This window comes from Mustelus asterias, chromosome 13, assembly GCF_964213995.1.
Source record: "Mustelus asterias chromosome 13, sMusAst1.hap1.1, whole genome shotgun sequence".
Taxonomy (NCBI): Eukaryota; Metazoa; Chordata; class Chondrichthyes; order Carcharhiniformes; family Triakidae; genus Mustelus; species Mustelus asterias.
The window spans coordinates 8395272-8420935 of NC_135813.1; the positions used below are offsets into that span (position 1 = coordinate 8395272).

General features: G+C 47.6%; 1 protein-coding gene across 1 annotated transcript in view; it reads right to left on the bottom strand.

The window, feature by feature from the left end:
- kcnt1b (potassium sodium-activated channel subfamily T member 1b) overlaps positions 1-25664 on the bottom strand; it is a 423250-nt gene that overhangs the window by 120448 nt on the left and 277138 nt on the right. The window contains exons 11-13 of the mRNA XM_078226287.1: positions 18371-18535; positions 8814-8950; positions 3100-3163 (exon numbers count right to left, since the gene is read on the bottom strand). Of these exons, the coding sequence (XP_078082413.1) occupies positions 3100-3163; positions 8814-8950; positions 18371-18535 (366 nt within the window). The remainder of the gene's footprint in view (positions 1-3099; positions 3164-8813; positions 8951-18370; positions 18536-25664) is intronic.

The following is a 25664-nucleotide window of genomic DNA, read 5'->3' on the forward strand; positions in this document are numbered from 1 at the left end:
AAGGGATTGACAGGGTAGACGCAGAGAGGATGTTTCCCCTTGTTGGACATTCTAGAACGAGAGGCCATAGTTTTAGGCTAAGGGGGTGGCAGATTTAAAACAGAAATGAGGAGGAATAAATTCACTCAAAAGGTGGTGAATCTGTGGAATTCTCTACCCCAGAGGGCAGTGGACACCAGAGCACTTAACAAATTTGAGGAGGAGATAGATAGGTTTTTAATTAGTGACGGGATAAATTAGTAATGGGGTGATGGGGAGCGGACAGAAAGGTGGAGATGAGGCTGAGGTGAGATCAGCCGTGATGGTATTGGATGGCAGAGCAGGCTTGAAGGGCTGAATTGCAGACTCCTGTTCCAAGTTCTTATGTTCTCAAGCTTGCTAAATAGTGAGAGGGGATCTCATAAAAACTTATAAAATTCTAACAGGGTTAGACAGGGTAGATTCAGAAAGAATGTTCCCGATGGTCGGGGAGTCCAGAACTAGGGATCATAGAACCATAGAACCATAGAAAATTACAGCTCAGAAACAGGCCTTTTGGCCCTTCTTGTCTGTGCCGAACCATTTTTTGTCTAGTCCCACGGAGCTGCACTTGGACCATATCCCTCCACACCCCTCTCATCCATGAACCCGTCCAAGTTTTTCTTAAATGTTAAAATGCATTTACCACTTTATCCGGCAGCTCATTCCACACTCCCACCACTCTCTGCGTGAAGAAGCCCCCCCTAATATTCCCTTTAAACTTTTCTCCTTTCACCCTCTGGTTTTTTTCTCCCCTAGCCTCAGCGGAAAAAGCCTGCTTTCATTCACTCTATCTATACCCATCAAAATCTTATACATCTCTATCAAATCCCCCCTCAATCTTCTACACTCCAGGGAATAAAGTCCCAACCTATTCAATCTCTCTCTGTAACTCAGCTTCTCAAGTCCCGGCAACATCCTTGTGAACCTTCTCTGCACTCTTTCAACCTTATTTACATCCTTCCTGTAACTAGGTGATCAAAACTGTACACAATACTCCAAATTCGGCCTCACCAATGCCTTATATAACCTTACCATAACACTCCAGCTTTTATACTCGATACTCCGATTTATAAAGGCCAATGTACCAAAGGCACTCTTTACGACCCTATCCACCTGTGACGTCACTTTTAGGGAATTCTGTACCTGTATTCCCAGATCCCTCTGTTCATTTGCACTCTTCAGAGTCCTACCATTTACCCTGTACGTTCTACTTTGGTTTGTCCTTCCAATGTGCAATATCTCAAACTTGGCTGCATTAAATTCCATTGTTTGAGGATAAGGGGTAAACCTTTTAGAACTGAGATGAGGAGAAATTTCTTAACCCTGAGGGTGGTGAATGTATGGAATTCACTCCCACAGAATGCAGTTGAGGGCAAAACATTGTCTGATTTCAAGAAGAAATTAGATATCGCTCTTGGGGCAAAAGGGATCGAAGGATATAGGAGGAAGTCGGGATCAGGATATTGAATTTGATGATCAGCCATGATCATAATGAATGGTGGAGCAGGTTCGAAGGGCCGAATAGCCTCCACCTGCTTCTAGTTTCGATGTTTCTATGAAGTCAATAAGATCACTGCTGATCTGATGTGGCCTCAACTCAACTTTCCTGCCTGTTCCCTAACCCTTGACCTTTCACTGTCGCCAGGTCAAATGCCTGGAACTCCCTCCCTAACAGCACTGTGGGTGTATCTACACCTCAGGTTTGCAGAAGAAGGTTCTGGGGTCAAGAAGGCAGCTCACCACGACCTTCTCAAGGGCAACTAGGGATGGGCAATAAATGCTGGCCAGCCAGCGACACCCACATCCCGTGAAAGAATTAAAAAAGAACTCCTTTGTCAATCTAGAAATGAGAGCAAGTTGGCTGAATGTTAGGCAGTAGCAATAATAATCTTACTTGGAATTTGAATGTTAGGAAACACAAAACAATAAGCACAGAGTTTATAACAGTAATGATTAATGATATGTGAGTAGAAGTGGGCAGTGCCCATGATACCCACATTAAGTACTACCAGCTACGGTGGCTAATCCCCTAGTGGCTCCAGGTTAATAATGTGGTCGCTAACGAGGCGGCACGGTGGCACAGTGGTTAGCACTGCTGCCTCACAGCGCCAGGGACCCGGGTTCAATTCCCGGCTTGGGTCACCGTCTGTGTGGGGTTTGCACGTTCTCCCCATGTCTGTGTGGGTTTCCTCCGAGTGCTCCAGTTTCCTCCCACAGTCCGAAAGACGTGCTGGTTAGGTGCATTGGCCATGGTAAATTCTCCCTCAGTGTACCCGAACAGGCGCCGGAGTGTGGCGACTGGGGGATTTTCACAGTAACTTCATTGCAGTGTTAATGTAAGCCTACTTGTGATAAATAAATAAATAAACTCTTAGTGATCAACCCAAGAGGAAGATTACAGAGGCATAAAAAATTGGGTTGGTTTTCATTTTCTTTGGAAAATTCTCATTTTAGCTATAACTGCACTGTTTAGCCAAGCAGGGCATTGGAGGTGGGAGGTCCTGTAATGAGACCTCCAGGAATATAATGACTTCAATCAGGCCATTGAGATTGGCCTATTGGAACATCAACTCCCTGATTAAGGATCCAATTGATGGGCCACCCTATTCCACTAACTTAGGGCCCATGCAGGGGGTTGGAGGGAGTTTTATGGTCTGGCTGCAACTTGGTGTAAATTATTTAATCTTACCGTGTCTCCAATGTACCCCTCCAAGGCACACACCATCCTGACTTGAAACTATATCGCCCACCATTTCTACACTGTAGCGAGGTCAAAATCTTGGAATCCCCCTCCCGAACGGGACTGTGGGTTTACCTACACCACATGGATTGCAGTGGTTCAAGAAGCCAGTTTAGTATCATTTTCTCCAGGGCAACTAAGGGTGGGCAATAAATGATGCCCTTGCCAGTGACACCCACATCGCACGAACAAATAAAAATAACAAGAGATGGGCTGGCGAATGAAAATATGGCCTCTTGTGGTTAAATGGCTTCCTGTTTACATGGGGATGCGTGGAAACATCCCCAGTCCCTCCTTCAGTTCAAGATTAAAGCTGCCCTCTGCTGAGGTTAACGTACCGCTGCTGTGCGATCCACTTCATTGCGGCTGCTAAGAATGAAACAGGCTTCTGCGTCATCCATCCTGTGGCAAAGAAGTACATATGTTAGCTTTCCGATCAGCACGGTGGCACAGTGGTTAGCATTCCTGCCTCACAGAGCCAGGGTCCTGGGTTCAATTCTGGCCTTGAGTCACTGTCTGTGCGGAGTTTGTAATTCTCCCTGTGTCTGTGTGGGTTTCCTCCCACACTCTAAAAAATGTGTAGGTTAGGTGGATTGGCCATGCTAAGTTGCCCCTTAGTGTCCCAAGATGTGAGGGTTAGATGGATTGGCCATGCTAAGTTGGATGAAGGTCATCCATTTGTAAATGTGAGGTCATCCATTTTGGACGCAAACCAGCCTCCCATCCATTGACTCTGTCTACATTTAGTACATAGAACAGTACAGCACAGAACAGGCCACTTCGGTCCACAATGTTCTGCCGAGCTTTATCTGAAACCAAGATCAAGATATCCCACTCCCTATCATCCTCGTGTGCTCCATGTGTCTAACCAATAACCACTTAAATGTTCCTAAAGCTTCTGACTCCACTATCACCGCAGGCAGTCCATTCCACACCCCAACCACACTCTGAGTAAAGAACCTACCTCGGACATCCTTCCTATATCTCCCACCATGAACCCTATAGTTATGCCCCCTTGTAATAGCTCCATCCACCCGAGGAAATAGTCTTTGAACGTTCACTCTATCTATCCCCTTCATCATTTTATAAACCTCTATTAAGTCTCCTCTCAGCCTCCTCTGCTCCAGAGAGAACAGCCCTAGCTCCCTCAACCTTTCCTCATAAGACCTACCCGCAAAACCAGGCAGCATCCTGGTAAATCTCCTTTGCACTCTTTCCAGCGCTTCCACATCCTTCTTATAGTGAGATGACCAGAACTGCACACAATATTCCAAATGTGGTCTCACCAAGGTCCTGTACAGTTGCAGCATAACCCCACGGCTCTTAAACACCAACCCCAGTTATTAAAAGCTAACACACTATAGGCCTTCTTCACAGCTCTATCCACTTGTGTGGCAACCTTCAGAAATCTGTGGATATGGACCCCAAGATCTCTCTGTTCCTCCAGTCTTCAGAACCCTACCTTTGACCCTGTAATCCACATTTAAATTTGTCCTACCAAATGAATCACCTCACATTTATCAGGGTTAAACCCCATCTGCCATTTTTCAGCCCAGTTTTGCATCTTATCTATGTCCCTTTGCAGTCTACAACAGCCCTCCACCTCATCCACTACTCCACCAATCTTGGTGTCATCAGCAAATTTACTGATCCACCCTTCAGCCCCATCCTCCAAGTCACTGCCCGCTGCTACTTCCCCCTGCCTCGGCAAAGCAGCCAAAATAATCAAATCAAATCAAATCAAAAGGGGAGATCTTCCCAACTCTTCTCTGAAGTAAAGGGGCAGCACGGTGGCACAGTGATTAGCACTGCTGCCTCACAGTGCCAGGGACCCGGGTTCGAATCCTGGCTTGGGTCACTGTCTGTGTGGAGTTTGCACGTTCTCCCCGTGTCTGCGTGGATTTCCTCTGGGTGCTCCGGTTTCCTCCCACAGTCCAAAGGTGCGCTGGTTAGGTGCATTGGTCATGCTAAATTCACCCTCAGTGTACCCGAACAGGCTCCAGACTGGGGGATTTTCAGAGTAACTTCATTGCAGTGCTAATGTAAGTCTACTTGTGACTAATAAATAATAATGCCATGGCATCTCTTAACTTTGCCCAGCAGGCCAGATAGGGCCAGGGCTTAACTGAAAGGTGGCACTCCCAGCGGCGGGGCGCTCCCTCAGTGCTGTGCTGGAATTTTAGACTTCTTTCTTGTCCTGATGTCCTTGAACCCACAGCCCGACAGCCCTCTGATGCTGAGGTAACTGAACAACAGCCTTAGCTGCTGCTGAGCTGGCTAACCTCACCCGAGCCCACAGAGGGATCGACAGAATTGACTTCTCGGACACGATTAGGGATCAGAAATTGCGAAAATAAAGATTTTATTTTAATTAAGGGCCCGTCTGCTCCACAATGTTCATTTCCCGGTGACTGAAATGTAACTCGGGATGCAGCTCCTGCATCGGCTTGGGAGTGGGTTAATGAGGGATCCCCTTGGAGGGCCAAATTCGAAACTGATTGGGCCTAACACTGCGTAAAATCTAACTCCTTGTGTGAAACCCTTGATGATGGAAAGGGTCTCAGAGGATATTATTGTTAAAAGTGGTTTCTCGAGAAACGAAAAAGTAATTGAAATCCGCAATGGCTCCCAGTGAAAAATAACTGCAATTGAAGATTCATTTTACCATGAAGCGTCGCGGGTAAAATTGCTTATTTACTGGAGTGAAGCGGACCTTGAAATCCCAGTAACTCGATTCAACTTGGTTAATAACACAAAGATCCGAGCAGTGAACACATGCATGGACTTGGGAGTCCTTGTTCAAGTTTCTCTTAAGGTTAACGTACAGGTTCAGTTGGCAGTTAGGAAGGCAAATGCAATGTTAGCATTCATGTCGAGAGGGCTAGAATACAAGAGCAGGGATGCACTTCTGAGGCTGTATAAGGCTCTGGTCAGACCCCATTTGGAGCATTGTGAGCAGTTTTGGGCCCAGTATCTAAGGAGGGATGTGCTGGCCTTGGAAAGGGTCCAGAGGAGGTTCTCAAGAATGATCCCTGGAATGAAGAGCTTGTCATATGAGGAACGGTTGGGGACTCTTGGTCTGTGCTCATTGGAGTTTAGAAGGATGAGGGGGGATCTTAGTGAAAATTACAGGACACTGCGAGGCCTGGATAAAGTGGACGTGGAAAGGATGTTTCCACTAGTAGGAAGAACTAGAACCAGAGGGCACAATCTCAGACTAAAGGGATGATCCTTTAAAACAGAGATGAGGAGGAATTTCTTCAGCCAGAGAGTGGTGAATCTGCGGAACTCTTTGTCGCAGAAGGCTGTGGAGGCCAGGTCATTGAGTGTCTTTAAGACAGAGATAGATAGGTTCTTGATTAATAAGGGGATCAGGGTTTATGGGGAAAAGGAAGGAGAATGGGGATGAGTAAAATAACACCATGATTGAATGGCAGAGCAGAATCGATGGGCCAAGTGGTCCATTCTGCTCCTGTGTCTTATGGTCATATGGCATGAGCTCCAGATCTGAATGGCAGGTGGATGACAGAGTTATCATCCTTTCTAACATCTTGACAGGTTAATTGTGAACAGAGAACGCAGTGGTAGATGGAATATAATGTGGGAATTGTGAGGTTATTCACTTTCGCAGATAGAATAGAATCATAGAATCCTACAGTGCAGAAGGAGGCCATTCAGCCCATCGAGTCTGCACCGACCACAATCCCACCTGGGCCCTATTCCCATAACCCCATCCATTTACCCTAGCTAGTCCCCTCTCACTAAGGGGCAACTTAGCATGGCCAATCCACCTAACCCGCACATCTTTGGACTGTGGGAGGAAACTGGAGCACCCGGAGGAAACCCACACAGATATTGTGGGAATCTGCAAAGTCCACACAGACAGTGACTCAAACCAGGAATCGAACCCAGGTAGTATAAAATAGAACATTTTTTTGAAGTTGTGCAATTTTTAAATGTTGAAGTTCAGAAGGACTTGGGTGTACCCGCACAGGGAGCACAGAAGGTTAATGTGGAGATATTCAGCAAGCAATTGAGTTTAAGTTTTTAGAAGTTTATTTATTAGTGTCACAAGCAGGCTCACATTAACACTGCAGTGAAGTTACTGTGAAAACCCCCAGTCGCCACACTCCGGCACCTGTTCGGGTACACTGAGGGAGAATTTAGCATGGCCAATGCACCTAACCAGCACGTTTTTCAGACTTTGGGAGGAAACTGGAGCACACGGAGGAAACCCACGCAGACACGGGGAGAACGTGCAGACTCCGCACAGACAGTGACCCAAGCCGGGAATCGAACCCAGGTCCCTGATGCTGTGAGGCAGCAGTGCTAACCACTGTGCCACCGTGGAAAGGCAAATGGCACGTTGACCTTTATTTCAAGGGGATTGTGTAGGTTTTAATGAGACTAGAACACTGTGAGCAGTTTTAGTCTCCAAATTTAAGTAAGAGTCTACTGCATTGGAGGGCGGTCTTGTGGCGCATGGGTGACTACCCTGTCTCTGAGGCGGAAGCTCCGGGTTCGAGTCCCACCCCAGGACTTGATGGCCAAAGCGGGTGTGTTCATAACGTGGCCAAACAGGTTGAGTGTCAACCTGCAAATCCTTCCAAACACGCCAATGACAGGTGGTAAGAGCAGGAGAGTCTCCTGGTCAGCCAGGTTTGATGTGGGGTGGCGCCCCTCAAGCTATAAGCCCCTGGCGACAGACTAGCGACCTGCTCTGGCAACTACTAGCCATAGAAACAGATGAAAGTCTACCTTAGCCGCCAGTAGATATGGGAGCAGAATTGAAAATGGAATACTGCACTGGGGGCGGTGCAGTGAAAGTTTGCTAGCCTAGCTCTCTGAACGAGAGGGTTCTCCTATGATGATAAGTTAAGTGAATTGGACCTATATTCTCCAGAGCTTAAAAGAATGAGAGATAGGCAGATGGTTTAACGCTATTTTTCCCATCTGTTGCACCACTCTGTCAAACAATGGGAAAACTCCATCCAATGTCAAGTTTACATGACAACGCTCCCATTAGGGCAGCACGGCGGCACAATGGTTAGCACTGCTGTCTCATAGCACCAGGGATCCGGGTTCAATTCCTGCCTTGGGTCACTGTCTGTGTGGAGTTTGCACGTTCTCCCCGTGTCTGCGTGGGTTTCCTCCGGGTGCTCCGGTTTCCTCCCACAGTCTGAAAGACGTGCTGGTTAGGTGTATTGCTAAATTCTCCCTCAGTGTACTCGAACAGGTGCCGGAGTGTGGCATCTAGGTGATTTTCTCAGTAACTTCATTGCAGTGTTAATGTAAGTCAACTTGTGACGCTAATAAATAAACTTTAAAACTTGGGATGGACGGTTGATATGTCAAAGGCTGGCTCTATATAAATGCATGCAGTTGTACATAGTGATGGAGAACCAAGGCACTGGCTGAGCTTTTTGTTATTAATCATTCATGGAACATGAGCGTCGCTGGTTGGCCAGCATTTATTGCCCATTCCTAGTTGCCCCTGGAGGGCAGTTGAGAATCAACCACATTGCTGTGGCTCTGGACTCACATGTAGGCCAGACCAGGTAAGGACGGCAGATTTCCTTCCCTGAAGGACATTAGTGAACCAGATGAGTTTTTCCGACAATCGACAATGACTTCATGGTCATCAGTAGATTTTTGACTCCAGATATTTTTCATTTTATTCAAATTCCACCAGCTGCCATGGCAGGATTCGAACCCGGGTCCCCAGAACATTAGCTGAGTTTCTGGGTTAATAATCTAGCGATAATACCACTAGACCTTCACCTCCCCTTCGTTTTCCATGCCTCATTCGCGCAAGAGGATTGGTGCATTGCTTTGGCCAAGTCTTTGTGAAGAGCAAGAATTGAACCTGGTCAGCGTAACCCGGCTACTGTCAGGGTAGATTGGTTAATCTACTGGGGGCACGCCCCACGCAATGTAGAATCACCAAGTTATTGATCCCTAAGGATCGCGTGGGCTTTCTCTCTCTCCCTCTCTCTCTCTCTCTGCTTCAAGTACAAAAGCTCACCACATTTATATGGAAAAGATGTCTCACTTGGCTCTCATGAGATCCTGGTCTTTCAGAGCTGACCCCTGCAGATAGATGACTCGCTGAGACCAGAGGGGGATCTGGAGCACTCGGCGCACCTGAACATCCATCTCTGTTGGGCACAGAATGACAACGTAGTAATCCTGCAACGTGGAGGAGATTAAACAGCAGGTTACTCAGATGATAAGATTAAAAAAGGATACGCGCAAACTAACAAAGCACTCAGGACAGGCACGGCCTGACTTGAAATCAGAATAATTCCCAACCTTTACAAATACAAATATCAAAGGTTGTTTGCTCTTTATTGCCGAGATGGTTGTCAGAAAAATGTTCACTGCAGCCTCGGGGCCAGAGTGTCTGACTGATACCATCAACTTTGGAAGAGGATTAAAATTTATCTGAACAAAATTCAAGCCAACCTCTGCAATCTTGCTCTCAGCTCCAGGCACTGATCTAAGCAAGCAGAGAGTTAACTGTTTCACCAACTGGGGATACATTAAGGAGCAACTACAGCACACTTTAAGCTGTTCCTCACTCCTTGATTCGATTTATTATTGTCACATGTATCAGTATACAGTGAAAAGTATTGTTTCTTGCGCATTATACAAACAAAGCATACCATTCATAGAGAAGGAAAGGAGAGGGTGCAGAATGTAGTGTTACAATCATAGCTAGGGTGTAGAGAAAGGTCAACTTAATGCGAGGTAGGGTCCGTTCGAAAGTCTGACGGCAGCAGGGAAGAAGATGTTCTTGATATGTGTCCTCAGACTTTTGTATCTTTTTTCCGACGGAAGAAGGTGGAAGAGAGTGAACGGAACTCTACCACCTCACCCGCCACAGATTCAAGGCGGGCGAGGGTCCGAGAATGGAAATCTCCGTTGACCTCGGGTGGGAATTTCTGGTCTTGCTCGAGCGAGGTCGTAAAATCCCACCCGGAATGTCCGGGGTGCGTGGGGTCCTTGGTTATGCTGCCTGCTTTCCCAAGGCAGCGGGAAGTGTAGACAGAGTCCTGAGCGTACTGACCCACATTTGGGCCCTCGATTCTAAAATTCACATCCTCGTTTTCAAGTCCCTCCATGGCCTTTCCCCTCCCTATCTGTGTACTCGCCTCGAGCCCCATCACCCCGAGGTAACTCTTCAAACTTCCAATTCTCGCCTCTATCACATCACCCAATTTTAATCATTCTATCATTGGTGGCTGTAGCCCCAAGTGCCTGGGTCCAAAACTCTATGAAATTCCCTCCCTCCAAGCCTCTATCTCTCCCTCCTCCTGTTTCGAAACATAAAAGCTAGAAGCAGGAGGAGGCCATTCGGCCCTTCGAGCCTGCTCCACCATTCATTTTAATAATGGCTCATCATCAAATTCAATATCCTGATCCTGCCTTCCCCTCCATATCCCTTGATTCCTTTAGCCCCAAGAGCGATATCTAATTTCTTCCTGAAATCACTCAATGTTTTGGCCTCAAATACTTTCTGTGGTAGTGAATTCCACACATTCACCACCCTCTGGGTGAAGAAATTTCTCCTCACCTCAGTTCTAAAAGGTTTACACCTTATCCTCAAACTATGACCCCTAGTTCTGGACTCCCCCACCATCAGGAACATTCTTTCTGAATCTACCCTGTCTAACCCTGTTAGAATTTTCTAAGTTTCTATGTGATCTCCTCTCACTCTTCTAAACTCCAGTGAATATAATCCTAACCGACTTATCTCTCCTCATATGACAGACCTGCCATCCCAAGAATCAGTCTGGTAAACCTTCGCTGCACTCCCTCTGTGGCAAGGACATCCTTCCTCAGATACGGACACCAAAACTGCACACAATACTCCAGGTATGATGTCCTTAAAAGATTACCAAGCTTTAGGCCATCCCATTCTCATAAACTGCATTTTATACTGAGGCAGTGGCTCCGCCCCCACCAATATAAAGGTCAGGGGTGAGAGCAGCTCTGCTCAACTAGGTCACCCAGAGCCAGGGGCAATGTAACAATGGACAGGTTGATAACTGACACGACTTCTCCCCTCATCTGGGAAGAAGCCCCGCCTCCGTGAGCCGTTGACCAATCAAATAGATGGCACTCGCAATCCCACAATGCCACCAGGAGAGGTGGCCATGTCTGGAACAGCTGGTCCCCAAGGCCAAGGTACTATAGGCTGGATACAGAAGTAAGTCGGAGTTTTTGCCAGGCCTCAGTGCGGGGGGAGGGGGTTAGGTTAATGAGGGTGGGGAAGGAATGTACGTTGGGGGAGGAGAATTAACCTTGGCGAGGTCCTCCATTGAGTATCGGGGATCTGATCACCTCCCCTCCAGCCAGCTGGCAAGAAAGCAACAGGTTTTACTGGTGCACTCACCACACGGCCTGTCACACCATTGGTTAAATACCAGTGGCAGCAAGAAGTGGCTCTAGGGCAGCCATTAGTTGGCAACTTAATGACCTCAATCTGTCCAAGAGCTGGCAGGATGTCCAAGCTTCTCACCCTGCTGCTAAAGTACCAGCAGAAATGGGCAGGATGGATCCACGGCACTGCTAATACACCCAATTATACACCCCTCCCACCTGCTAGGCCTCCCCATGGGGTGTAAAATCCGATCCAATATCTCCCAGGACTCATGGGGCGGAATTTTACCGACATGTCCTCCCAAGGTTCGTACGATCCTGCCTGAGGCCAACAGAGAATGCCGTTGTCCAAACCTCGCCTGCCCCCAGAATTGGGGCGCGTGTGCCGGTAAAATTCCTGCCTTGGTGTCAAATATTTGATACTTGCTGATGTGACGTGTGTGGTGAACCATAGTTGGTTACCACTATGAGTGCTGAGCCATGGATGGTCAGCACTATGGGTGTTTGTAGATATGTTACTGTAATTACTGTTGGTGTTAGGGTTGGGCTGTTCTACCTGTTGATATTGTTCTGTGGTACACTCCAGTTGGCTCCGCCTACCAGGGGAAGTATAAAGGTCACTGCACTGCCTGGTGACCCTTTAGTCTGGGATTGTGTTGTATATAGTGTGCTCCATTCTTGCCAGTAATAAAAGCCTTTATTTCCCGGGTACAATCTAGCCTCCCGAGTGATTTAATCGCGCATCAATGTGCCATTGGGATCTTTTACACCATTGAAGGAGCTACAACTGCATAGGATATCGATGTTTAATGCCAGAATGTATCACTTTCCTGATACAGTGACTGCTAATCAACTGAACTAGGATGTAAAATAGGACAACGCAGCCCCGCTTAATTGGCACCACATCCACAAACATCCACTCCCTCCTCCACCGATGCTCAGTAGCAGCAGTGTGTACTATCTACAAGATGCACTTCAGAAATTCACCAAAGATCCTTAGACAGCATCTTCCAAACCCACGACCACTTCTATCTAGAAGGACAAGGGCAGCAGATACATGGGAACACCACCACCTGCAAGTTCCCCTCCAAGCCACTCACCGCCCTAACTTGGAAATATATCGCCGTTCCTTCGCAGTCGCTGGGTCAAAATCCTGGAATTCCCTCCCTAACGGCATTGTGGGTCAACCCACAGCATGTGAGCTGCAGCATTTCAAGAAGGCAGCTCACTACCACCTTCTCAAGGGCAACTAGGGATGGACAATAAATGCTGGTCAAGCCAGTGACACCCATGCCCCGCGAATGTGAACTAAAAAAAAAAAATAGGCTGGATACCGAGGCAGGAGAAAGCCGAAACTGATCCGTGCAGATCCATATTTAAGAGGCATCTGGATGGGTACATGAATAGGGAGGGAATAGAAGGATATGGACCAAGTAAAGGCAGAAGGATTTTTTAGTTTAGTTAGGGCATCATGATCGGCATGGGTTCAGAGGGCCAGCGGGCCTGTTCCTGTGCTGTACTGTTCTATGTATGTAGACCTATAGGCCCAGAGGATAGAGGAGAAAAAGATGGGCTCGATCTTATTCGAACCTTATTCCAACCAGGGCAGCACGGTGGCATAGTGGTTAGCACTGCTGCCTCACAGCGCTAGGCACCTGGGTTTGAATCTGGCCTCGGCTCACTGTCTGTGTGGAGTTTGCACGTTCTCCCCGTGTCTGCGTGGGCTTCCTCCAGGTGCTCCGGTTTCCTCCCACAACCTAAAGATGTGCGGGTTAGGTGGATTGGCCAGGGTAAATTGACCCTAATGTCAGGGGGACTAGCTGGGGTAAATACATGGGGTTACGGGGATAAGGCCTGGGTGGAATTGGGGTCGGTGCAGACTCGATGGGCCAAATGGCCTCCTTCTGCATTGTGGGGATTCTATGATTTTCTATGAACCTTCTTGCAGAGACCAGAGCTCATTTTGCCTGACAGCAGAGTTCTAATCCACTCCCCATCTGGAGTCTCACCCTCAATACTCTTTTCCAAAATCAAAGGATTGCAAGGACGGTGATAATCTGTACAAACACTTGCTTGTTTTCTGGATTGTTGACAGATTCTTGCTTTGGGAGAAAATTTGTTTTACATTTTTTCCTCTCTCTGCCTCCGCACTGGAGTCTCAGTTGGTGCTTAAATCCATATCCTTCAAAAAAACCCATCTGACATGATTATAAATGGGGGGTGGCAAATCTCAATCTCAGTTTCACACTTTGGAGATCTATTACTGACAATGGGACTACTCGGAACTTGTGAGATTTCACGGCTGAGTGATAATCGGAAGGGATTTGCAACGTCTCAGACAGAGATCTGTGAGTATCTGGGAGTGATTATAGATTGGGAACCATTCAAAAGGCTCGTATGCTTCAGATGGTTTATCCAAAACCAGGGATTAAGTTGCGGCCTGGGTGGTTTTTTAAATTTTTATTTATTAGTCACAAGGCTTACACTAACGCTGCAATGAAGTTACTGTGAAATTCCCCAAGTCGCCACACTCCGACGCCTGTTCGGGTCAATGCACCTAACTATCTTTCAGACTGTGGGAGGAAACCAGAGCACCCTGAGGAAACCCACGCAGACACAGGGAGAATGTACAGACTCCACACAGACAGTGACCCAAGCCGGGAATGAAACCCAGGTCCCTGATGCTGTGAAGCAGCAGTGCTAACCACTGTGCCACCGTGGTGTTGACTGGGACCTGCTGTGACAGGACAAGTTAATCACCCTAGAATAGAATGGAATAGAATCTCTACAGTGCAGAAGGAGGCCCATCGAGTCTGCACCCACAACAATCCCACCCAGCCCCTATCCCCATAACCCCATATATTTACCCCGCTAATCCCTCTAACCTACGCATCTCAAGACACCAAGGGGCAATTTAGCACGGCCAATGCACCTAACCTATACATATTTGGACTGTGGGAGGAAACCGGAGCACCCGGGGGAAACCCAGGGGGACTCGGGGAGAACATGCAAACTCCACACAGTGACCCAAGCTGAGAATCGAACCCGGGTCCCTGGCGCTGTGAGGCAGCAGTGCTAACCACTGTGCCACCGTGCCGCCCCGTGGAGTACTTGTGACTCCGCACCACACAGCAATGTGGGTGACTCTTAAATGGCCTCGGGAATGGTCTCGCAAGCCCCTCAGTTCAAGGACAGTTAGAATGCTGGCTCTGCCAGCGATGCTCAAATCCTACGAATGATTAAAAAAAATCAGGCATACCACGGTTGTGGAAGCGCATTCCCAATAAATATTATCATACATACGTCGCAATTATCCTTCCATTTGCTCTTGTCCAGAGAGTCAATAACAGTCACCGCAGTCTGTGATGATGTGTGGCATTCATAAAAACCAATGGGAATATTATGATCTCCCTGCAGTTGGTTTATCGAGATGCCATCTGCAGAACCAATTCTGGAGTGTTCATAAACATTGACTCAGCGGCATAAAACTCAATGAGCCATCAAGGTGTGAGCTGTGACTCACGAAGACAGCGAGTTTTAATATCCACATCTCTGATGCTCATGAAGAAGCCGATGGCCCAAATTTCCGGCCGTTCATGCCGACGGGATTCTCCAGTCCTGCCATCAACGCACCTCCGCCCGTGGGGTGAGGTCAGTGGGAATTCCCATTGACAGCAGCGGGACCAGAGAATCCCGCTCCTCGCAAACAACGTGCCACCTCGCGCCGGTGGGAAACAGGCGGCTGGAAGGTCAGAGAATATCATAGAATCATCATAGACTCCCTACAGTGCAGGAGGAGGCCAATTGGCCCATCGGGTCTGCACCAACAACAACCCCACCTAGGCCCTATCCCCGTAACCATACATATTTACCCCACTAATCCCTCTAACCTACACACCCCGGAACACTAAGAATCAATTTAGCATGGCCAATGCACCTAACCCGCACATCTTTGGAGTGTGGGAGGAAACTGGAGTACCCGGAGGAAACCCATGCAGACATGGGGAGAATGTGCAAACTCCACACAGGCAGTGACCCAAGGCCAGGAATCGAACTCTGGTCCCTGGCTCTATGAGGCAGCAGTGCTAACCACTGTGCCACCGTGCTACCCAATGTTTTTATTTGAAGTATGCACTTTATCCTGATGGATCTTCTCACTAACATCGGTGAGGTGAACCAAAAACAAACATATTTATTGAGCACTCTTTATGACCTCAGGATGATCCCAACTGCTTTTTCAAAGTGTAGTCCCTGTTGTATTGAAGAATATGTGGCAGCCAATTTGCGCACAGAAAGTTCTCGCACAGAGCACTGTGATAAAGACCAAATCTAGAATTTTCCGGTCCCGCCGCAGTGGCTTTCCCCACGGAAGATGTGGCGAGCCAACCAAAAATCCCATTGACAGGAAGATCGTGATGTCGGAATTTTCCGGCCCAAATTATCTGCTTTTTTATTAGTGTCACAAGTAGGCTTACATTGACACTGCAATGAAGTTACTGTGAAAATCCCCTAGTCGCCACACTCCGGTGCCTGTTCGAGTACACTGAGGGAGAATTTAGCATGGCCAATGTACCAAACCAGCACATCTTTCAGACTGTGGGAGGAAACCGGAGCACCCGGAGGAAACCCACACAGACACGAGGAGAACGTGCAGACTCCAGCCCCCCCACCTCCCAGCGGTGGCAGAGTTGTCTCGCCATTAGTTGCCGGCTGGATCTTCTGGTCTCACTGATGTCTACAGCACAAGCTTCCCAAACTTTCCAAGCTGAGGAACCCCTCGGTGACTTAATATTGTCAACACCCCTTTTTTGGCGTGAAATTGGTGTTGTGACGATACTGTGCCTTTAAGAAATATATTTTAATCATATTTCTCTGCTGGTTTTTCAGGTAGGTTCTAGCATTTTATTGGTGCCGTGATGTCTGTAACCGGTGTCCTCTAAATGTTACTGAAGCAATATAATGGACATCATGCTGATTTTAATCTGGCCTAATGCGGTGTCCTGGGGTTTTATGATCCTTTGGGGGTGACTGAGTGGAGCTCAATTTGGGGATGATTGACAGGTCAGGTGATGTCTGGGAACAGTTGTTTTCCACAGAAAAGTCCAGGTTTTAGTTTCGGTTTAGTTGCTGTTGGAAGCTGATGGAGGCAGGCAGTGTCTGTGTCTCTCTCCAGAGGCGTGTTGAAAGTTCCAGGATTGGGAAGCCTCACGGATGTATCCCAATATTCAAAGGACTAATTCACAGCAGGTGTTAAAAAGCTGAAAACCCAGCATCACGTGAGCATACGAGAAAGTCTAGAAAGTACTAGTCTGGAAAGGAGTGTATGTCTGTGGGATGGTGTTTGACTTGGAACAGCAGAGATAGCTAGCTGTCAATGTTTATACTGTGTTATGTTTAAATCTTGTAATTGGTAAAAGTTATGCTAATTCTTTTTATTATTATTTAACAGAACAATATCTGTTAAATATCTCTGGAGTTTGCACGTTCTCCCTGTGTCTGCGTGGGTTTCCTCCGGGTGCTCCAGTTTCCTCCCACTCTCCAAAGAGGTGCAGGTTAGGTGGATTGGCCGTGCTAAATTGCTCCTCAGTGTCCCAAGATGTGTAGGTTTGGGGGATTGGCTGTGCTAAATGGGCAGGGTTATGGGGGATAGGGTAGAGGGGAGGATCTGGGTAGGATGCTCTTTCAAAGAGTTGATGCAGATCCGATGGGCTGAACGGCCTCTTTCTGCACTGTAGTGATTCTATGGTTCCAAACAACAGACAGAAATTCAATACAAGGTCACTAAACACGATTATGTCACTTTCCACAACCTTTGCTCTGTAATACTCGATGGTTACAAATCAGAAAAAAATGAAATTTCAAAATGTATTATAACCCTGGACATGGGCTGACTTCACCTCCAGCTGGCTTGTGATCATAGATCCCAAACAAGATCAAAGGCCACACGGGGATACAATGATAGTCAAAGAACAAAGAAAAGTACAGCACAGGAACAGGCCCTTCGGCCCTCCAAGTCCGTGCCGATCATGATTCCCTATCAAAACTAAGAAAAAACTTTCTGCCCTTATTCGGTCTGTATCCCTCTATTCCCTCCCTATTCATGCACCCATCTAGATGCCTCTTAAATGTTGCTAATGTGCCTGCTTCCACCACGTCCTCTGGCAGCGCGTTCCAGGCACCCACCGCTCTCTGCGTGAAACATTTCCCCCCGCACATCTCCCTTAAACTTTCTCCTTCTCACTTTGAACCTGTGTCCCCTTGTAATTGACACTTCCACCCTGGGGAAAAAGCCTCTGACTATCCACCTTGTCTCTGCCTCCCATACTTTCCCCTTCTCATCTTGAACCTGTGCCTCCTTGTAATTGACACCACTATTCTGGGGAAAAAGCCTCTGACTGTCCACCCTGTCTGTCCTTCTCATAATTTTGTCGACCTCTCTCAGGTCTCCCCTCAGCCTCCATCTTTCCAGTGAAAACAATCCTAGTTTATTCAACCTCTCCTCATAACCAACATCTTGGAGACCAGGCAACATCCTGGTGAGCCTTCTTTGCATTTTCTCCAAAGCTTCCACGTCTTTCTGGTAGTGTGGCGACCAGAACTGCACACAACTGCACACGGGGTCTGATGTTGCAGTTGTATAGAACGTTGGTTCGGCCGCATTTGGAATACTGCGCCCAGTTCTGGTCGCCACACTACCGGAAGGACGTGGAGGCTTTAGAGAGAATACAGAGGAGGTTTACCAGGATGTTGCCTGGTATGGAAGGGCTTAGTTATGAGGAGAGATTGGGTAAACTGGGGTTGTTCTCACTGGAAAGACGGAGGATGAGGGGTGACCTAATAGAGGTGTATAAAATTATGAAAGGCATAGATAGGGTGAACGGTGGGAAGCTTTTCCCCAGGTCGGTGGTGACGTTCACGAGGGGTCATAGGTTCAAGGTGAGCGGGGGGAGGTTCAACACGGATATCAGAGGGACGAATTTTACACAGAGGGTGGTGGGGGCCTGGAATGCGCTGCCGGGCAAGGTGGTGGAGGCGGACACACTGGGAACATTTAAGACTTATCTAGATAGCCACATGAACGGAGTGGGAATGGAGGGATACAAAAGAATGGTCTAGTTTGGACCAGGGAGCGGCACGGGCTTGGAGGGCCGAAGGGCCTGTTCCTGTGCTGCATTGTTCTTTGTTCTAATACTCCAAAAGAAAATAGCTGCCATTGACAGTTACCTGCAGCCTGGGATGAGCGTAGAATTCATTGAGGAAATCCATCAGCAGGTCTATTTTTAATGAGCTGACGCACAGGACGACGTGTTTCTCGGTCTGCGCTCGGTGCCGGCTGTAGTTACCGCCAGATTTCTGCCTCTCCATCCACAAATAAACGAGCTCTTCAAACTGGAGGATAAAGGATTGCGGTGAGTCCCACTGACACAAACTGCGAGGGAAAACTGCCACAGTCAAGTAAAGTATATTTATTAGTCACAAGTAGGCTTACATTAACACTACAATGAAGTTACTGTGAAAACCCCCTAGTCGCCACAGTCCGGCAGCTGTTCGGGTACACTGAGGGAGAATTTAACATGGCCAATGCACCCTAACCTCTATCAGGTCTCCCCTCAGTCTCCCTCATTCCAGTGGAAACAATCCTAGTTTATTCGACCTCTCCTCATAGCCAACACCCTCGAGACCAGGCAACATCCTGGTGAACCTTCTTTGCGCTCCCTCCAAAGATTTCATGTCCTTCTGGTAGTGTGACAACCAGAACTGCACACAATACTCCAAATGATATTTTCTAATAGTCTAAATGCTCAGAGCACATGCCAGCATTTCCCTTTAAATAACAGAGGGCGGGAATCTCTGCTCTCGACCATGGTGGGGCCCGCTGTGAGCCAGGATGGAATGTTTGATGTATGAGAACAATTGAGGACTCTGGCTCTGTACTCGTTGGAGTTTAGAAGGATGAGGGGGGATCTTATTGAATCTTACAGGATACTGCGAGGCCTGGGTAGAGTGGACGTGGAGAGGATGTTTCTACTCGAGGGAAAAACTAGAACCAGAGGGCACAACCTCAGGCTAAAGAGACGATCCTTTAAAACAGAGATGAGGAGGAATTTCTTCAACCAGAGAGTGGTGAATCTGTGGAACTCTTTGCTGCAGAAGGCTGTGGAAGCCGGGTCATTGAGTGTCTTTAAAACAGAGATAGATAGGTTCTTGATTAATAAGGGAATCAGGGGTTATGGGGAAAAGGCAGGAGAATGGGGATGAGAAAAATATCAGCCATGATTGAATGGTGGAGCAATTCTGCTCCAATGTCTTATGGTTTGGCGTGCCGGCCAAAACTCCATTCACTCTCAACAGGACCAGGAGCTCCCAGCTATGAACGGGAACGCAGGATTTTGGCCACTATCTTTGTTTCTGTTTTAAATAGAATTTAAAGGATCCTGCTTGTATTATACAAAATGAGGGAATGGCAATTAATTGGAAGATAAATGCAAAAATGAGTAATTGGTGCAGTATTTTGGGTTAGAGGATTTTTATTTTATTTTATTTTATGGTAAGTCCTTGCAATAGTTTTGTCAGCCATTCACAGGAATGTGGATATTGCTGATAATTTATCGCCCGTCCCCCTTGTGAAGGTGTGGTAGGGGGTATGATAGCGTGCCACCTATATTAAACGCAAAATACTGTGGATGCTGGAATCAAAAACAGAAAAATGCTAGAAAATCTCAGCAGGTCTGACAGCATCAGTGGAGAGAAAATACAGCCAATGTTTTGAGTCTGGAACTCTGATGAAGGGTCTTTCAGATTCGAAACATAGAATCATAGAATCCCTACAGTGCAGAAGGAGGCCATTCGGCCCACTGAGTCTGCACCGGCCACAATTCCACCCAGGCCCTATCCCCATAACCCCCTACATTTACCGTAGTTAATCGCCCTGACACTAAGGGGCAATTTAGCATGGGCCAATCCACCTAACCCGCACATCTTTGGACTGTGGGAGGAAACCGGAGCACCCGGAGGAAACCCACGCAAACGCGGGGAGAATGTCCGGACTCTGCACAGACAAGCCGGGAATCGAACCCGGGTCCCTGGCGCAGAGGCAGCAGTGCTAATCACTGTGTCTCACATCACTAGCGTTGGCTCTATTCTCTCTCCGCAGATACTGTCAGACCGGCTGAGATTTTCCAGCATTTTTCTGTTTTTGTATGCCAACTATGTGGCAACCCAGAGAGCTAGGCTGATGATCCCGAAACACGGGGAGTGATTTTCAGCCCGCATTCGCTATCAGAGAGACAATCGATGCGGGCGGAAAATCCGCAGAGAATCGGGAAACTTGGGGGTGGGGGTGGGATTCTCCAGCCATTCACACCAGCGGGATTCTCCGGTTCTGCTGGCAGTGCTTTCCCTCCCGTAGGTTTCATGGCAGTGTAGTTGACATCAATGGGAAATCCCATTGACAGCGGCGGGACTGGAGAATCCTGCTGCCAGCGAATGGTGCGCTGCCTCCCACCACTTTGATTTGATTTGATTTATTATTGTCACATGTATTAGCATACAGTGAAAAGTATTGTTTCTTGCATGCTATACAGAAAAAACATACCGTTCATAGAGAAGGAAAGGAGAGTGTGCAGAATGTAGTGTTACAGTCATAGCTAGGGTGCAGAGAAAGATCAACTTCGTGCAAGGTAGGTCCAATCAAAAGTCTGACGGCAGCAGGGAAAAGCTGTTTTTGAGTCGTTTGGTACATACCCTCAGACATTTATATTTTTTTCCCGATGGAAGAAGGTGGAAGAGAGAATGTCCGGGGTGCGTGGGGTCCTTAATTATGCCGGCTGCTTTGCCGAGGCAGCAGGAAGTGTAGACAGAGTCAACGGATGGGCTGGGACATGGCTGGCAGGCTGAAGAATTCCCTCCGCGATTCGTGCCAGAGAGATTGCTTTTCCCGATTTTCCACGCCCCTTGCTGGTGACATCGTGAGGTTTTTGCGAGAACCTTATTTGAATGGTCTTGAATGGTTTTAAATCTCATTAGCCAGATTCCCCCTCATTGAATATTCAAACCTCACTGACGTCACGTTGGCGGGCTTACAACAGGTTTTGGAAAACGGGATTCAGTCAAGGGGTTTCCCTCACCGGGGATGCAAAGCTAAAGTATAGCCGTGTGGGGGGGGGGGGTAGGGGAAACATTTCCTGGGCAGTGCCCTGGCACTGCCCTCCCCCAGCACAGGTTGGCAGTGCCAACTTGGCAGTGCCGGGGCAGCCCCTCTGGACAGTTCCATGGGGGGGATTCCCCTTACCTGTATTAGGGAGACTGATGCCCTGTGAGGAAGGGGGCGTGGAGAATGCCTCCGTGACTCTAGTGGTGGTGGGGGGGAGGAGGTGAGATCACTCCGATGCCTGCAAGGGGAAGAGGGGGTGTGCCCCTGATGTTGGTGTTGTGGAGGGATGGAGGGAGCCCCGTCGCTCGTGATGTGGGGGGGGGGGGGTGGTGGGGGGGGCCCTGATGCTTGTGAGGGTCCTAACATGTATACAAAGAGGGTTGTGGGGCTGGGGGGCTCTCTGTGCTGATGGGGGCACACTACAATGATGGCACCCCGATCTCCATGGCGACTGTTGCTGCCTCTATCAGGCCTCGTCCTATCAGAGTGATGGTATAAACCCCACCCACTGATTTTCTCACTGAGTTTCAATCCAGGTGTGATTCTACTGACAGTCCAGAGAGCTTTTATCAAAAGAAACTTTATTTAACAACACAGTTTAACTATAACAAATGAACTAGCTTAACATGTAATGATTGAACAATACTTAAACATGGCAATATGCAATTCTTAACTACTAACCCATTACTATGAGTTTCAAACAAGCAATATTTCTCTTATAGACTTAAACCCCTTTTTATAGTTAGCTAGGAAAACACAGGCATACTTGCTTTGACTTAGGTTAATAGTTCTGGAACTTTCAGAAGATCTCTGGAGAGAGACACAGAGAGACACCTGTTTCTTCTAGTAGGTCCAGTCAGCAACTACTTGTACTTTAAAATGAAAATGAAACTGGTCTTTTCTGTAAAGCTTAGATCCTCCCATTAATCACATGACTCTGTCCCTGTCAATCATCCTAATTAAATCTCACATCACGCTGCATGCCGAAGTCTAAAATCCAAGGAGAACCTAAATAAACACAAGGTCCATTAACTCTACAAAGTAAAACATTCCGAGCTCAAATCAGCCTGCATTCTTAGCAGCTGCTGCATGCTTACCAGACATACGACTCCTGTAGCAAAACACTGCCACCTCAAACAGAAAATATATCAAAATAATACAGTATCATCACAGAAGATCTGGAGTGAAAACTGAGCAGTACGGCTGGAGAGCTACAAGTCAGTTTTTCAGTCAGAGCTTGAAACTTTAAAAAATATATGGGGAAATGAGCTCAAAGCCCACCGTATGGCAACTGGGGAATCTAATGTTACATTAACTTTAAGAAGCTGGAACGGGGGCAGTGGGGAGAGGGAAACAAAACTAGCATCAGTAATGGTGACCGCAAAACTACTGGACTGTCGTAAAAACCCATGTGGCTTACTGATGGTCCTTATGGAAGGAAATCTGCCTTCTGTAGCCAACTCGGCCTACATCAGGCTTTTAGCTGCCCTCTGAAAGCCCCAGCTGCATCACACCACGAGAGAGGAATTGGCTCCCAAAGGCAAAACACTGCTGCAAAAGTGCAATCAACTTCAGACTCACGGGAGGTGAAAATTTATATTTCTTTTCACTGGGTGGCACGGTGGCACAGTGGTTAGCACTGCGGCCTCGCAGCGCCAGGGACCCGGGTTCGATTCCCGGCTTGGGTCACTGTCTGTGCGGAGTCTGCACATTCTCCCCGTGTCTGCGTGGGTTTCCTCCAGGTGCTCCGGTTTCCTCCCACAGTCCAAAGATGTGCGGGTTAGGTGGATTGGCAGTGCTAAATTCTCCCTCAGTGTACCCGAACAGGCGCCGGAGTGTGGCAACAGGAGGATTTTCACAGTAACTTCACTGCAGTGTTAATGTGAGCCTGCTTGTGACACTAATAAATAAACTTCTAAAAACTTAAAGTTAATTGCTTGCTGAATATCTCCACATTAACTTGCTGTGCTCCCTGTGCGGGTACACCCAAGTCCTTCCAAACTTCAACATTTAAAAGTCGCACAACTTCAAAAAATGTTCTATTTTATTCAACCTGGGTCCTGGTTTGAGTCACTGTCTGTATGGAGTTTGCAGATTCCCACCATGTCTGTGTGGGTTTCCTCTGGGTGCTCCGGTTTCCTCCCACAGTCCAAAGATGTGCGGGTTAGGTGGATTGGCCATGCTAAATTGCTCCTAGTGTCAGGGGGACTAGCTAGGGTAAATGTGTGGTGTTACAGGAATAGGGCCTGGGTGGGATTGTGGTGCAGATTCAATGGGCCGAATGGCCTCTTTCTGTACTGTAGGGTTTCTATGATCACTACTTGCCAGGTGCTGAGATGTCTGATTCACGTATGCTGGAAAAGTTAAGAGCCAAAACTCAGTGTCAGCCCCAATTCACTGCAATTTCCTCAATCTGCAGCCTTATCTTTTCCTCCTTAATGCTGCATTCATAATCTATTTCAGTCAGCTTCCAAACATCTGCATATTCATTATCAGAACATCAGAGCAAAGTGCTTTCAGAATTAGCATGTGTTTGATTGGGGCCAATCTGATGTCTCATTGGCTGTTGCGAGTGTTGAAAATCATTCGCTAATAACTTGTGCCTTGAAAGTGGGGGTGGGGCCTGGGTGGGATTGTGGTCGGTGCAGACTCGATGGGCCGAGTGGCCTCCTTCTGCACTGTAGGGTTTCTATGATTTCTATGATTTCATATATTGAGAACTAAAAATGAATTTGTACTCCCAATGAAAGCTACAGCAAGATTCAGTCCACTTTCAAAAAAAATACACTGTGGGTTTGTCACGGGCAATGTTAAATTAGATAAAAATAATCGTGCCATGTATTTTTTTTATTCATCCATGGGACCGGGTGGCATGGTGGCACAGTGGTTAGCACTGCTGCTTCACAGCGCCAGGGACCCAGGTTCGATTCCCACACTGTCTGTGTGGAGTTTGCACGTTCTCCCCGTGTCTGCGTGGGTTTCCTCCGGGTGCTCTGGTTTCCTCCCACAGTCCGAAAGACGTGCTAGTAAGGTGCATTGACCCGAACAGGTGCTGGATCGTGGCGCCGGATTGTGGCGACGAGGGGAATTTCGCAGTAACTGCATTGCAGTATTAATGTAAGCCTTACTTGTGACTAATAAATGAACATGGGCATTGGTGGCTGGCCAGCATTTATTGACCATCCCTAGTCGCCCTTGGAGGGCAGTTGGACAGTCAACCACATTTTCCTACAATGCACACGGGGACCCAGGTTCGATTCTTGGCTTGGGTCACTGTCTGTGCAGAGTCTGCATGTTCTCCCCGTGTCTGCGTGGGTTTCCTCTGGATGCGCTGGTTTCTTCCCACAGTCCGAAAGATGTGCTGCTTAGGTGCATTGGCCGTGCTAAATTCTCCCTCAGTGTATCCAAACAGGTGCTGGAGTGTGGCGACTTGGGGATTTTCACAGTAACCTCATTGCAGCGTTAATGTAAGCCTTCTTGTGACTAATAAATAAACATTGCTTTGGCTCTGGATTCACTTGTAGGCCAGACTGGGTAAGGACAGCAGATTTCCTTCCCTCAAGGACATTAGTGAACCAGATGGGTTGTTCCAACAATCGAAAATGGTTTCATGGTCATCATTAGATTCTTAATTCCAGGTAATTTTATTGAATTCAAATTCCACCATCTGCCATGGCGGGATTCGAACCCAGGTCCCCAGAACATTAGCTGAGTTTCTGATTAATAGTCTAGCAGTAATACCACTGGGCCATCACATTGGATGTGATGTATTGGATTCCTTTGGTCTTACACTAGACTTGCGCATGTAACCTTCTCTTGTCATGTTCCATTGTGCTGGCAATGATTTTGGGTGGTATTTTCCAGTTCCTGTCAGCAGCGGAGGGTGCAAAAACCAGGAAACCTTGTCAACAGCAGCGAGACAGGAAGATCCTTCTGCCAGCCAGAACACACTGTCAGTGGAATTGGGGGATCCCAGCCAACATCCTAATGCCCCATTAATTTACTTAAAAATTTACGTAGAAAGGCGCAGGAAGGAATGGACCCATTGGTTGGCCGAGAAACTGGTTTCTGTTGAAGTAAATCCAAGATGTGCAGGTTAGGTGGGTTAGCCGTGGTAAATGTGTGGGGATATGGGGATAGAGTGGAGGGAAGGGCCTGGGTCGGATGCTCTTTCGGAGAGTCGGTGCAGACTCGATGGGCTGAATGGCCTCTTTCTGCACTGTTGGGATTCTGTGGTTCTATCTTGTGTTCCTAACCTGCCCAGTTAATCACAGGAAACGTTCTGCTGTTGGAATTCTATGGTTCTATCTTGTGTTCCTAACCTACCTGGTCCACTGTAGAAAACTCCCTGCTGTCGGAATTCTA